This window comes from Salmo salar, chromosome 03 (genome assembly GCF_965601325.2).
Source record: "Salmo salar chromosome 03, fSalSal1, whole genome shotgun sequence".
In the NCBI taxonomy this organism is placed as follows: domain Eukaryota; kingdom Metazoa; phylum Chordata; class Actinopteri; order Salmoniformes; family Salmonidae; genus Salmo; species Salmo salar.
Window position 1 is genome coordinate 22,513,637 of NC_138293.1, and position 15,979 is coordinate 22,529,615.

General features: G+C 40.9%; 1 protein-coding gene across 1 annotated transcript; it reads left to right on the top strand.

Moving 5' to 3' along the window:
• The first annotated feature begins 8,159 nt into the window (after nt 1-8,159).
• LOC106599490 (Krueppel-like factor 6) lies at nt 8,160-15,232 on the top strand. The gene is made up of 4 exons (XM_014190754.3): nt 8,160-8,524; nt 10,980-11,547; nt 12,554-12,677; nt 12,890-15,232. The coding sequence occupies exons 1-4, from the start codon at nt 8,423-8,425 to the stop codon at nt 12,939-12,941; spliced, it is 846 nt and encodes a 281-aa protein (XP_014046229.1). The 5' UTR covers nt 8,160-8,422; the 3' UTR covers nt 12,942-15,232.
• The last annotated feature ends 747 nt before the right edge of the window (nt 15,233-15,979 follow it).

Here is a 15,979-nt window from a genome sequence, read left to right on the forward strand (position 1 = left end):
TAGCCTACTATGGCAGTGATTTTCTCATGGAACAAATGAAACGGGGCTCAAGCTAAGGATGACAGATGCATAGGCTGCGTCCCAAAGTTCCAGGGTCAAAAGTAGTGCACTACATGGAGAATATAATGTTATTTGGGATGTAGCCATAGACTCTACTCTCCCTCTCCGTTCTCACAAACACTGTGCGGGGAAATCTGACAAATGTAATACGATGTAATATGACAAGTGAAATGTATCTTACACAGTATTTTCAAATAGGTAACCTTTTCTGAGGACATCATTTTGTGATGAGATACAATCAACTGCATTTAATTTCACTAAAAGTGTGCTCATTACTAGCCTCGTAATTACCAGACTACCATCCGTGCAGCGAACATTCATGTAAGCTCGCGAGATCAGGCGGCTTGCGAGGCTAGCTTATTACAGGAACACCAACGAGCAGGGATCCTCATTTACTGGCTAATCAGACTTTCAAGGATAATTGTGTTTTCCTTCTGATGAGAAACAGTTAGTATTCTCAATGTCAACTGAGAGGAAGGAGCAGATTTATGGCAGGTGTGGGAACAGCTTGAGGCCAGTGTCACTATGCTCAGCCAGTGAGTGTCATTGGCCCAGTGATACAGCCTGGCTCTGGCTCTGCTATTGAAGGACCAACTGTCTTACAGCCTGTTTGCCGGGCTGCCCATTTGTCTGTCTGTCTGTCTGTCTGTCTGTCTGTCTGTCTGTCTGTCTGTCTGTCTGTCTGTCTGTCTGTCTGTCTGTCTGTCTGTCTGTCTGTCTGTCTGTCTGTCTGTCTGTCTGTCTGTCTGTCTGTCTGTCTGTCTGTCTGTCTGTCTGTCTGTCTGTCTGTCTGTCTGTCTGTCTGTCTGTCTGTCTGTCTGCCTGCCTGCCTGCCTGCCTGCCTGCCTGCCTGCCTGCCTGCCTGCCTGCCTGCCTGCCTGCCTGCCTGCCTGCATAAACTGAACTTTTAGTTCAATTTTGTCTTAATTATGTGCATATTGATGAATGTAATCTATGAGGCAGACTGTTTATCTACATTACCTCAATCTTTGAAAAACCTACTTTTTCAACATTACAAACCCCTTGGGCTACTGTAGTATCCTCATACAAACACATAGGGTATCATGTCCTGGATCAAGCAGGGTCCTGACACCACCACCATATCAGCACAGCAGCTAACAGAGTCCATCTGTCTGCCACTGTGTGTGTGTGTGTGTGTGTGTGTGTGTGTGGTGTGTGTGTGTGTGTGTGTGTGTGTGTGTGTGTGTGTGTGTGTGTGTGTGTGTGTGTGTGTGTGTGTGTGTGTGTGTGTGTGTGTGTGTGTGTGTGTGTGTGTGTGTGTGTGTGTGTGTCTGACACTGTGCTTCTCAAGAGAGTCCCGCTGTACTGCTGTCCCACTGGCTACGCCAACAAACAGGCCTCACCGTGTTCTGCAGCCTCAACACAGAGGCTGATGATCTTAGACAGCACTGTGCTGCACCACAGAGGATGTCGCAAACAAACAGACATGGATACCATTCTCATGATACAGATCAAAGACACACAAATAGGCACGAGTACGCACGCACGCATGCACACACACACACACACACAAACACACACACACACACACGTTACTGTGCCCAATATGGAGCCCATTTCTGTGGCATGCAAAACTGTCCCCATCTAAACATGAGATCTGAACAGACTTTGTTGCTTGAAGATTGGTATGACTGCCCTGCTGTGAGTGACTCAGACAAAAATAAACAGTTGGACATGATTACATGGTATCCAATGTAGCTGCAGAAACTGCATGTTTGAGGACAAATGACTCATAGGTGCCTAAAAATACTGTGACATTAAAATACACAGCTTGAGCTAAGCCTTTCTTTTATTTCAGAGCACATTAATGCACTGTTTGTGGTCTTGGTGACTCATCTTGCAACACGTGATGAAATTATGAGCCTTGCACTGTAAACATGTTGTCAGACACGATCACATGGCATTGTGGTTTTTAAATTAGGTAAATCTGAGGTTTGGATTAGCTCTGGCGTTTTAGTTATATGGGTGCTTCTCAACTGAGTGAGTCAGTTGGGGAGGAGGATTCCCTTTGCGGATGTTGAGAATTCCATGGCTGTGTCCCAAATGGCACCCTACTTCCTATATAGTATACTACTTTTGACCAGGTCCCTATGGGCCGTGGTCAACAGTAGTGCACTACTGTATATAGGGAATAGGGTACCATTTGGGACGCACACCAGGTCTGTGATACATTGGGAAGAGGTCAAGTTCCAGGTGTTCATGTATGGATGTGGGGTTCCTCTGGGGTCAGTCCTGTTATCAAACATTACCCAGCTGCTGTCTGGGAAGCCATGACACTCACACATGCACGCAGTCGCATGCACGGACGGACACACGCAAACACAACACAAACACACACACACACTCCTCTGACACAGTTTGCACTGGTATGCCAGCCCCCCAAAATTTATCTGGAATGTATTCTGAAAGTTTTCTATATAACATGGTGTATGTCCTTAACTGGCTCTGGCAATGTTTTCTATAGGCCTAGAGTATATATCCTCTTTCTGTGTCCTGTGCATTTTCCATTTGTGGCTGTAGAGTGGTTTCCTTCCTGATTTTAAGAATACAATGCTACCCTGGCCTGCACCATACATGCAAGGCCCACTACTCACTGGTTGAATGTCTGTAAGTAGTTAGTTGCAGTTGTAAAACCCAAACCCACATTTCACACACACAGCTACTTTTAAACTTTAGCTCTTTTTTTGCCTTGTCAGGTCGGGATTTTGATGATTCAACTCGTTAGATAGAACCCTTTTCTAAGTGCTGCACCAACATTTGAGACGAGAACCAAAATGATGGCTGTCTAAAGACTGTGGTCTGAGTAGAGGAAGCTAGACAGAAGCACTCAGCTTTATTACGTTGGGAGCACTTAGCTACTGCTGCAATTAAACACATCCACCACTGGATATTAGCATTACCTGACAACATAGAAAATGTTAGAAAATCACAGTTTTTTTTGTCAAGGATGAAGAAAAATACATCAAAATCTTCTATAGATTATTAATGAAATGTCATATCCTACACTACTGAACGTTTGTGAATTAAGTCATATTTTTTTTACATACATTTTACATAAATTATAACATGTTTATTATAGTCATGATCAGGTTTTATTACATCATTCAGGTTTCAATGTGTTCTAACTGTCGTGTAGGTTGGGATTGCTGCACACAGTTTTATCTGTTTGTGATATACTGTAAGGACTCAGGCAATCTTGTTCAGTACACAATCTTGTTCAATGTACAATCTTGTTCGGTATTCAGTATTTTTCAGTATACAATCTTGTTCAGTACACAGTATTTTTCAGTATACAATCTTGTTCAGTATACAATCTTGTTCAGTATACAATCTTGTTCAGTATACAGTCTTGTTCAATATACAATCTTGTTCGGTATACAGTATTTTTCAGTATACAATCTTGTTCAGTATGCAATCTTGTTCAGTATACAGTATTTTTCAGTATACAATCTTGTTCAGTATACAATCTTGTTCAGTATACAGTCTTGTTCAGTATACAATGTTGTTCAGTATGCAATCTTGTTCAGTATTCAACCTTGTTCAGTATACAATCTTTTTCAGTATACTCACATGTTCCCGATGAAATATTTACATGGGAGTTCAGGATAGAAGCATGCCTCAGGTATGCACGGAAAATTCAGGATGGCACATAAGGTAAGTTCTATATGTTATTCTGTCAATGACCCCGATTGACCCCCCATATATCAAAAAGAGGGCCAAATATACACATTCACAGCAACTAAGATCAGAGACTGATATCAATGCATCGCCTTACTTCCAATATTTTAAAGCATTGAATAGTGCTCTTTTAATGTTGTTTTTCATGTCATAAACTCCGGAAAAGGTCTTACATTGACACACTTGATGGTTTATTGGTCAAGGTAAAGTGAAGGCATCTGTTTTGCTGAGAGCTGGTTATGAGACACTGTGAGTCATATTCAGCTGGACTGGATGAGGTCTCTCCTCCTGAGCACAAGCCACTGCCATCTTTTCACTTCAGTTATTGCAGAGTGGTAGTCTATACACACAGAAAAGAGCTGGTCTGCATCCCAAATTGAACTCTATTTTGTATTTAGTGCACTACTTTTGACCAAAAGTACTGCACTATATAGGAAATAGAGTGCCAATTGGCATGCAGCCCTGGAGAGTTCCTCAGCAGAGACCTCATGTTCTATCAAATATTTTAAACATATTTGCTGGGTCATCCAACTTGGCCCCACAGTGAAAATGTATTGAACTTGTTTCCTAACATTCAGAATCTGCAGAGCCTGGTTTTACAGTTTGATGAAAATATTTCCAGAAAAGTTCATTAAGGGTTATTCATTGTGGAAGATTCAATGGATCATCTAATTTAATTGAGCATTTAGTCACAAGCTGGTCTTGGCGTCATTGAGTTACGACTCAAGCTATTTTACTTGTTTATCCCCCAAACAGATGCTGAAGTTGAATCCATTCCAAGCAGATTAAACTTGTCTCATGATGACACAAATAAACGGTATCCTTAGAATGTGTTTATCTTGTCAGTTTCCTGAGATTCTTAGGACAGGTGAATTTCAATCTTAAATCAAATTCATTTTTGAACATCAAATCAAAGTCTACATAATGGATGTTTGTTGAGCAAAATTATCATTATTAGGCTAATAATGGCGGCCTCAAGTAAAAACTATCTCTTATGGCAAAATCTGATGCTGAGTGTTGCAAATATGCCTACAGCTGAGACTGACTAAAGAGACTCAGTAGGGCAAAGGGTAGAAAGCAGCAGACTGACTAGGCTGGTGGATGAGACAATGGGTTTCTGTTCCAAAAATGTTGTTTATCGAAGCTCTCTTTAACTTTTCAATGTGCTTGTTTGTTTTCCTGGAATTCAACTTTATCCCAGATCTTATGCAATTCTTCAGATGCGTTTTGCACCCATATAATGTTGGACTATTTAGCTGAAAACATTTATATTAAACATTTTTTGAATATCTAGTATATTCTGTTGTTTGTTGGGACATAATGTAGGCTATCAATATATTAATGAAATCATCAATTAGCTCATATTGTACAATATGCAAAGCAATGCAAAACATATTTTTGCATAAATGTCAATGAGCCTCCATTTGCTTATCATACAGTGGGGGAAAAAAGTATTTGATCCCCTGCTGATTTTGTATGTTTGCCCACTTACAAAGAAATGATCAGTTTAATGGTAGGTTTATATGAACAGTGAGAGACAGAATAACAACAAAAAAATCCAGAAAAACGCATGTCAAAAATGTTATAAAATGATTTCCATTTTAATGAGGGAAATAAGTATTTGACCCCTCTGCAAAACATGACTTAGTACTTGGTGGCAAAACCCTTGTTGGCAATCACAGAGGTCAGACGTTTCTTGTAGTTGGCCACCAGGTTTGCACACATCTCAGGAGGGATTTTGTCCCACTCCTCTTTGCACATCTTCTCCAAGTCATTAAGGTTTGGAGGCTGACGTTTGGCAACTCGAACCTTCAGCTCCCTCCACAGATTTTCTATGGGATTAAGGTCTGGAGACTGGCTAGGCCACTCCAGGACCTTAATGTGCTTCTTCTTGAGCTACTCCTTTGTTGCCTTGGCCGTGTGTTTTGGGTCATTGTCATGCCGGAATACCCATCCACGACCCATTTTCAATGCCCTGGCTGAGGGAAGGAGGTTCTCACCCAAGATTTGACAGAACATGGCCCCGTCAAATGATGTGGTGACGTTGTCCTGTCCCCTTAGCAGAAAAACACACCCAAAGCATAATGTTTCCACCTCCATGTTTGACGGTGGAGATGGTGTTCTTGGGGTCATAGGCAGCATTCCTCCTCCTCCAAACACGGCGAGTGGAGTTGATGCCAAAGAGCTCCATTTTGGTCTCATCTAACCACAACACTTCCACCAGTTGTCCTCTGAATCATTCAGATGTTCATTGGCAGACGGGCATGTATATGTATTCTTGAGCAGGGGGACCTTGCGTGCGCTGCAGGATTTCAGTCCTTCACAGCGTAGTGTGTTACCAATTGTTTTCTTGGTGACTATGGTCCCAGCTGCCTTGAGATCATTGACAAGATCCTCCCGTGTAGTTCTGGGCTGATTCCTCACCGTTCTCATGATCATTGCAACCCCACGAGGTGAGATCTTACATGGAGCCCCAGGCCGAGGGATATTGACAGTTATTTTGTGTTTCTTCCATTTGCGAATAATCGCACCAAATGTTGTCACCTTCTCACCAAGCTGCTTGCCGATGGTCTTGTAGCCCATTCCAGCCTTCTGTAGGTCTACAATCTTGTCCCTGACATCCTTGGAGAGCTCTTTGGTCTTGGCCATGGTGGAGAGTTTGGAATCTGATTGATTGATTGCTTCTGTGGACATGTGTCTTTTTTACAGGTAACAAGCTGCGGTTAGGAGCACTCCCTTTAAGAGTGTGCTCCTAATCTCAGCTCGTTACCTGTATAAAAGACACCTGGGAGCCAGAAATCTTTCTGATTGAGAGGGGGTCAAATACTTATTTCCCTCATTAAAATGCAAATAAATTTATAACTTTTTTGACATGTGTTTTTCTGGATATTTTTGTTGCTATTCTGTCTCTCACTGTTCAAATAAATCTACCATTAAAATTATAGACTGATCCTTTTTTTATCAGTGGGCAAACGTACAAAATCAGCAGGGGATCAAATACTTTTTTCCCCCACTGTACATGCTTCTGTCTTGCTAATTGAATGATTGATCCTATAATTTCATTGGCTGACTGTTTCTTTAAATACTGGCACTTTGAGGTGTGGCCCCCTGGGGGAAGTTGCCATGTGTCTGCCTAAATATGTACGTATTTGATTTGATTTGAAGTTGAATGAATGTTTAGGTAGTGCTTCCCTCGACCGTGCACAACGAGAACCTGTTTTTGTTTGTTTGTATATTTCAATGTGTTTTACTGTGTGCTCCTTGTCTTTTGACCAGGCTTAAAAGATAGAAGATTGAGGTTTTGACAAATGTTGAAGGACAACATTTTTTAATTTAGAAACGTACAACCTGTTTACATTTTTATTTTGCCACTTTAGGAACCTGTATGTACTGTACATATGTTAGGCAGAGTTCGCTATTCTCTTGTTTAAACCTGGGGTGGTGTAGGATCAGCTACATTTGTTCCTCTACTGCCTCACAAATGCCAGGATACTTATGATTGTCATTCTAAAGCAGTGAGCTTTTATTAGAAATGTTTATCAAGCTTAGTGCCTAGGTGGGCGATATTTACAGTAGGCAACTCAAATTGAGATCTCTTTCTCCACAACCTATATTCTATTTGAGAAAATAATCAAGAAGATGGAATTATAAAGGTCTGATATAGGCTATTTTAAAGCTTCCCTGCATGATGGTAGCCTTTCTGAAGAGACTAAAATAACCAGGGGGAAATGAGAAACATCAGCTGGGTCTGGGATAATCACAATGACATTATCAGCTGGGGCTGCTATTTAATCAAACATACACTCAATCACTGTCCAATCACTGAAATGTATGTTTTAATCTAAATGGTGTGACAAAGTCTTGTTTGCAAAGTTGTTACATTGGCCACTGTTTTCCACAGTGTCTCTTTCCGGAATGGTGTTGATTGGATGCCACCCCTATATTCCGTCCCATAGGATGGTGTTCCAAGCTGTGTAAAATAGATCGTCTGTTAGTTCAGTCACAGTCACAGTGACATAAGTATTGAGTAAAACTAATTCATGAAAATTGTTAAAATATCAATACAAACACCAGAATAAATGTCAAGAAATTATTATATTTTAAAACTTGTGCCATAATAGTCAGCTGTAACCAACACTGCCACTTGGAAGGTAAGCTGAAATCATACTATACCGACAGAGATGTGGATTCTTCGCTTTAGTAAGCGTGAAAACTTTATATACTGCTCTAAAAATAGAGCCCACATGGTCCAATGGGAATGAAGGAGTATTCAGTCATCGCACCAACCATATCACAGAAGATCGTCAAGGTGGGCGGGTATTACACATTGGCTAACCGATTGGTCAGTATCACGAAAGCGTAATTTAATCACGTGGGGAAGGCTGGCTGTAAGATTTTGAATAGGGAAGTTTACAGAGTGTCGACGGACTTTCAGGGAGTTCAGTGTTTGCTATCTATTAGAGCAAGCAAGCCAGAAAGAGCGTTCTCCGAAGAACACTTTCACCACTGGAAGGCGATAGTCAGACCTACTTCTCTCAACTTTTTTACAACAGCATATTATACATGCTAATACATCGAAGACGCACGTTTAAAAAAAAAAAAAAAGACAATTCAACTACCTTGAATTTTGGGTGTAATTCAGCTGCATCTATATAGGAGCGAAATGGATGTTATTCCTATGTGCAGCATTTTTCAGGAGCTCCAGATTGTACATGACACCGGATACTTTTCAGCTTTACCATCTCTCGAGGAGTACTGGCAGCAGGTATTTATATTTGTGAATAGTCCTATTTTTACAGAGAAACACTCTAAAATGAATGACATTTTTTTTCCCCACATCGCAGTAAACTTGTGCGCAACTGCAGGTTGCTGTCAGTGGAGATGCAAGCTGTCAGGAATGCAGAACAACAAAAAGTTTTACTATTTGGACTTGTAGCACGTTCTTGACACCTTAGTAAATTCCATGCATGTATATGTAACAACACAAGCATGCACGTTGCAATTATATTAGTTACGCTAACGGCCTAGTCCAATGAGTGAACCACGAGACATTGTTTTTATTCCGTTTTAGAGGCGACTGATGCGTCATCGTGAAAATGTGTGTGTGTTGTGTGAGAGAGAGAGCTCGTATTTGGAATTAGCGGAGACGAGTATGTGCGTCTTCAAATTATTTTGTTAAAAATTACCACCATCTCTCACTCCACATGTGTTTTCATAGGAATTCCATAATATTCGAGAAACTAGGTATTCTTTTTTTTTAAATTTTTTTGCTGAGTGATTGAAGTGAATTTGCTACACGGTGTAGTTTCCCTTCCATATGCGGGCTTGGGGCCGTTCACTCTCCATGCGGTCTGAGGCATTTAAAGCTCGCCAGAGATCCATTCTGCCCTGTTGAAAATAAATGTTCGCAAAGAATACAAAGTATTTTTTAGGTTTGCCAGAAATCTATTACAAAACAACTTACCCTATAATGTATATTGGTTATAACTGATGTTTTCTATACCCAAATAGTTTGAAATTAATTCATTATTAATATTGTTACTTTTCAATATATTGAAGTTAGTGGTCACTTTCGGGTTGTCACGCTTTACGGAAGAGTCCTTACTTCCTTTTTAGAATTAAAAAGAAGCCCATAAATGTATGTAGCTCTTGCAGTATTAATAAATAAAGCTTTTCATGGACCTGCTTGAACCAGGCCTACCTCCTCCATTCCCTTGTGTGCCATGTTATTTCTAGCAATGCCACTGGATGCCTTATTAAATCCACATTATGCTGAATAATAGATACATTTAAAATATCTACAAGCACTTCCCTAACACACAGGGGGCCCCTGTAGCATATGTAAATGATATAATTGTGCATGATGACAGCTATGTTGGAGGAAAGAGCACCGCCACCAACTGAGTAATTTCTTCTAAGGAAATGTGTTTACTAACCTTCCCTGATCTAGTCCGCTTCTCAAAAGGCACCCTATTCCCTATATAGTGCACTATTTGACCACAACCCTGTGGGCCCTGGTCAAAAGTATTTCACTATGAAGGGAATAGGGTGCCATTTGGGAAGCAACCATAGAGTCTCAGAGGACACCCGTTACATGCACTCCACTGCCTTCAGAATTGTACATTGTCTATATATGTACTGCATATGTTGTTTATATTCCTATTTCCTACATGGTTTACTCATTATCCTCTCCTCCATCTGTGGGTGTATATGTGGGTTGTTTCCTACATGGTTTACTCATTATCCTCTCCTCCATCTGTGGGTGTATATGTGGGTTGTTTCCTACATGGTTTACTCATTATCCTCTCCTCCATCTGTGGGTGTATATGTGGGTTGTTTCCTACATGGTTTACTCATTATCCTCTCCTCCATCTGTGGGTGTATATGTGGGTTGTTTCCTACATGGTTTACTCATTATCCTCTCCTCCATCTGTGGGTGTATATGTGGGTTGTTTCCTACATGGTTTACTCATTGTCCTCTCCTCCATCTGTGGGTGTATATGTGGGTTGTTTCCTACATGGTTTACTCATTATCCTCTCCTCCATCTGTGGGTGTATATGTGGGTTGTTTCCTACATGGTTTACTCATTATCCTCTCCTCCATCTGTGGGTGTATATGTGGGTTGTTTCCTACATGGTTTACTCATTATCCTCTCCTCCATCTGTGGGTGTATATGTGGGTTGTTTTCTACATGGTTTACTCATTCTCCTCTCGTGTGTGTGGGTTGTTTACTCATTATCCCCTCCATCAGTGTGTGCATATATGGGTTGTTTCCTACATGGTTTAAAGCGTTAAAAATCATAATTATATGTTGACCATGATTCTCCCCCCCGCCACACCAACAACCTGCTGCCAAAGAGAAACATTTCTGTACTCCCCCAGGTTTTGAAACCAGCTGATGCAAATAGTGCACAGTAAACCTATATGGTTTACTCATTATCCTCTCCTCCATCTGTGGGTTGTTTACTCATTATCCTCTCCTCCATCTGTGGGTGTATATGTGGGTTGTTTCCTACATGGTTTACTCATTATCCTCTCCATCTGTGGGTGTATATATGGGTTGTTTCCTACATGTTTTACTCATTATCCTCTCCTCCATCTGTGGGTGTATATATGGGTTGTTTCCTACATGTTTTACTCATTATCCTCTCCTCCATCTGTGGGTGTATATATGGGTTGTTTCCTACATTGTGTCCTAATTCTTCCCTTATCCCATCAGACATGTCTGGAGTTGGAGCGCTACCTCCAGAGCGAGCCCTACGTCTCGGCCACAGACATCAAGTTTGAGACGAGCCAGGAGGACCTCTGGATGATCCTGGCCTGTGGGGAGAAGGCCACGTCCGACCCAAACATCCTCACTCACATTAAGGAGGAAGACAATCAGGAGGCCAACAGCTTTAACTCCGATGCCAGCAGCGAGGCGTCCGACGGCTCCGATGACCTCTCCCCTACCCTCGACTTCACCTCCAACCCACTGAGTGACATTATGGGAGAGGGAGAGGACCTGAGTTCCACTGTTATCAGTACTCCACCATCTTCTCCTGAGGTGAGCAAGGAGGCCTCCTCCATATCCTCCCAGGTGTGGAGCGGTATACAGACCGTGTTGCACTCACCTGGGAAAATACATACCGGGGGCATTGGTGGACGAACGGCGGAGAGGGGAAGCTTAGCCAACGGGGAGGATTCTCCAGATGGGAGGAGGCGGGTCCACAGGTGTCATTTCAACGGATGCCGTAAGGTCTACACGAAAAGTTCCCACTTGAAAGCACACCAGCGTACACATACAGGTAAATCATTGATTGTGTACAGGTAAACTGCATGACCCAACAACACCTCCTCCCATCCAAGTGTGTATATATGGATATAAAAGAGCAGAATCTCTGAGCTATTCGACCAGGCCCTAGACTAATATTATACAGGTAATGTAGGCCAGTCCAGAAAGAGTGGTGGTGGGTGTTGTTACCCACATACTAATGCTGTTGTCACAGCAGAGAGGCCTTGGAAAGGAAAATCCAGACCAGCTGGTTATGTCATCACTATTCTGAATCTGCAGCCATTTACTTTACAAAGAACATTCAGAAGATTATTCTGTTTCAGGAGGGACTATATTTAAACCTAATCAAAAAATTTACATATTCATAGGCTTACAAGAGTATTTGTTTTGATTTCTACTCATGAATTTGGTCTCTGCATTCTTGGAATAGTTCACTAGAAGGAAGGTCTAAACTGTGAACTAATTCCCACAGCATCTTTGACTTCACGTTAACTAAGGGGGAGGGGTGACATGGCAACCTTTTGTGGGCATGGCCAAGCCAGCCATAGAGGATGTGGACTGGATCTTGAAAGCAGATCACATTTCACTATGGGAAAAGAAAATGACTGAATCATTTAAATGTAGGGTGTGGTGGGAATTTTACATTGACAGTTATTCCTTACTGAGTTATGTGAGCAGTTGTCACCTCTGACCTCTTGCTGTTTACAGCTGTCTTGCACATGAGCAAGGTTCCAACATTCCAAGCAAACTATGTTACCAGAGCTAATGGAATTTTCACCGTTAGAAATCGTCTACGTTTATCCCTTCTCACCCACCCACTTTATAAGCTCGGAGTTTGCTTATTCAACTATTGTTAAGCTGTACATCACAGCTCATATTTTTACAAGTTGTAGTACTCTAGTAGTATGTAGAACTTATAGTATGTTATGTCTATTTCTGATTTGGAAACATAATGGAGCACTGTCCTTCATGCTCTCTTTTGATACACAGTAATAATATCATTTGTTTTCTGTTTGCAGGTGAGAAGCCTTACAGGTGCTCATGGGAAGGCTGTGAGTGGCGTTTTGCACGGAGTGATGAGCTAACCAGACACTTCAGGAAGCACACTGGGGCAAAGCCGTTTAAATGCAGTCACTGTGACAGGTAGGAGAAGTGTTTAGGGATTGATTTATCTTTTGTTTGTTTTAAATATTTTATTGAGAAATATTGTAAATGTCATTAACAATTTTTAAATGTTTGGGCAGCTAAGGTAAATCCATGCACCTGAAATATTGACTTGAATATTACTGCTGTTATATTAGTCTTTTACCTATTTTAAAAATGCTGAGACTAATTTGCTTTCTTTCTCCTTGCAGGTGTTTCTCTCGTTCAGACCATTTGGCGCTTCACATGAAGAGACACATCTAAGAGCTGGGCCCCAGAGTAGAGCAGTGTTGAGGGATGGTCCTGACGGTCTCCTAACCTGTCTGTGGGGAGGTGCAGTGCCCTGAGAGGGGAGGAAGGTGAACAAGGGGAGCGTGCCCCAGTAAAAGCATGCAGGCAATTTCTGCACCATACTTAGTGCCTCCAAGACCTCTCGGAGGAAAGAGCTCTGAAGGTCGACACATTCTGGAAAAAGAATCATGGAAACCACCAAGGATGACGGAGAATGAAGAGATCCGCTAGAGAGAAATAAGAAAATGTCTGAGAGGACAAGAAATAAAGTTTTTTCTTTGTATGGTGTCTGATGCTTTGTGGAGTTAGTTCTTGGTCTGGACACATGCAGCGATACTACTCCAATAAACGTGTGTTGTTTCTTGTGAGAATGCCTGTGACTGAATGCCTGCCTGTGGATATGACTATTAAGTGTATGGTTGTGAGCTGAATGGCGTTGAGGGGATGTTATGTGTGGGCTGGGGGTTTATTGTCTCGTTTTGTGGTCATGAATGAATGCAAGCGTGTTGTGCTGTTGTGTGGGGCATTGGTTGAATCTAGGCTGGGTTTGGCAGTGTGTGTGTCTGGGCTGCCAGTTTGAGGTTTGAGAGAGAGCGCCCCCATCTGAGAGGAGGTGGTAGGACACTCTTAAACGAGGTGGGGAGGAGGGAAGTGGATTGTTTGGCGCAGATATAAATTGTGCAATGTATTAAGTAGCGCGTCTCAAAGTTAATGCTACAAAGCTCATTTGTTGTCCATTGTGTAAGCTCTGTATCTAAAGGTTGTACACAACATTAAAACCTTCATTATACCAGAAGTTGCATGATCTTGGGTTTGTTTGTCACTCGATGAGTTATAATGATGGCAAACCCCAATAACAAGCAGCTATACATCTGTTTTACACCATAGATACCACATTATTGTACAGAAACATGAAGCAGCGACTTGTTTCCTTTTGTTTTGTATGTCTGGAGATATCACTATTGCTTGGCAACTGTCTTGATCATGGAATAGTTTTCTATTCCGTTAAATTTATTTTATTTTTGTTCTCTTGCTCTCCTCTTTTTCTATATCTGTAAATGCACTGTTGACCTTAATGAGGCCTTATGTAAGTGGCCTTGTCCAGATAAATAGATCACTCACAGGGGGGTTGAAATGCAGTAGTGTATGATTTGAATAGCTTTATTAAGGCTCTGATTCATATGGCCACACCTTTTGCCCTTGTCTAGGTCAGTCTCAACTTGAATAAAAGTCAGCTTTATACTTACTGACATTTTACATTTCTGTGCATCATTTGTCAACATACATGCAGTATCTATCTATCCATTGAGACAAAATCAAAATATTTTGAAAATTATCTTGAGCCCAGACACAATTGTAGAGCACTTGAAACAATTAAATTTGAAATGGTTTACTACTGTGTAGTAGCATAATGTGGTATGTTATGTACTTAAAATTGAATGTGGGATGGTAAATTAGGTAAGTTACTGTCAATTATAGAGTCTCCTAGTTGGCTGGGGGGTGGAGTTCTCGTGATCTGCTCGGCCACGAAGGCCTTGGTCAATTAAGATTGATTGCAAATAACCAATTCTGGTCAGGCCATGGCATGTTTAGTGTCTGTTGAATTGTTAACCGCTTACCTGACATGAGTGCTCTCAAACTGACAGTGGATGCTTATTGCTTATTGACCTGTATGGACGTCCTTGTTTTAACCCCATACCATTGTACAGTACAGTTGATCTGGTCAACTGTACTGTTGGAAAGTCTCCTTTTAAAATGTACATTGTGGATATCAAACCATGCAAAATATGTGTTGTTTAAAAATAGTTTTTTTCAAAGAAGCTTATATTTTGCAGGGTAAGGGACCAAACAAATCTAAATTGTGCAGTTTGTTTATGAAAAACAAAGACCAGGCCACATTTAACTTGAGAGAGTACTAATGGCTCAACAAACTGAAAACAAATGATGTATTGTTCACTTCTGATAGTCTGCTACAGTGTTGGAGAATGATTTACATTTTCTAGCTTGAATGGGGAATGATTCAGTAAAGAGAAATGAAACTGATTGTTGGAGGGATTACACACTGAACCGCTTTCTATAATCAAAACTGCAAATTGTCAGCCCTATCTTTAACTAAAGAATCTTTATTGCTGAAAAAAATTGAGGTTTATTTTTGTTTGATTAATGGCATGTTTTTTGTTTTTTTTCAAATTGTTTTGTAAAATAGTTATTTCTGTATGAATGTATTTTTTATTGGAGTAATGATTAAAAAAAATCATCAAATATTTTGGTGTTTTTGTTCTACCTGCTTCTTGCATCATCATACTGTGACCTGATATAAAACATGAGCTCTTACAGTAACTTGAGTGCAATGACGGTAAAGCTTTTCAAATATACTCCTTCAGTTTCCTGTCATTTTCAGATCCACCTCACTGTATAGTCAGCTACGTAGTCTACTTCTCAAAGCCACAGAGGTGGATTGCTGAACAATTTAAATAAGACTTCTGAATGAACTCCACCTGTAATTATTTAAAAAAATGTATTTAACTAGGCAAGTCAGTTAAGAACAAATTCTTATTTACAATGACAGCCTAGGAACAGTGGGTTAACTGCTTTTTTCAGGGGCAGAACAACAGATTTTTACCTTGTCAGCTCAGGAATTTGATCCAGCAAACCTTTTGGTTACTGGCCCAACGCTTTAACCACTAGGCTACCTGCCATAATAATGAATGTTAGTTTAGTTTGGGCTCTTAATATGAAATAATTAAGTTAAGACTGAGCTGTGTATAGTAATACCGGTATGCCATGCAGTATCACAGACAGCGATGGTCCAGTATGTTCTCATTTCATTATCATGCAGTTTTTAACACATATAATTAGAATGGTCATAGGTTCCAAGCATGTTATACTCATTACATTTCTATGTGGTATCATTTCAACACGTCACTGTGCTCTAACACTAGCAAAAGATTGAGCACATCCTTCTCATGCATATCAAACTGGATCTTCCCAGTCAAGGTCTACTAGTAGAA

Bases quoted from the DNA above. Each gene is read 5' to 3' on its own strand.
- LOC106599490 (XM_014190754.3), top strand. From the start codon at position 8,423: ATGGATGTTATTCCTATGTGCAGCATTTTTCAGGAGCTCCAGATTGTA. The intron at 8,525-10,979 runs GTATTTATATTT...TTATCCCATCAG, and splicing joins TCGAGGAGTACTGGCAGCAG to ACATGTCTGGAGTTGGAGCG. The intron at 12,678-12,889 runs GTAGGAGAAGTG...TTCTCCTTGCAG, and splicing joins AAATGCAGTCACTGTGACAG to GTGTTTCTCTCGTTCAGACC.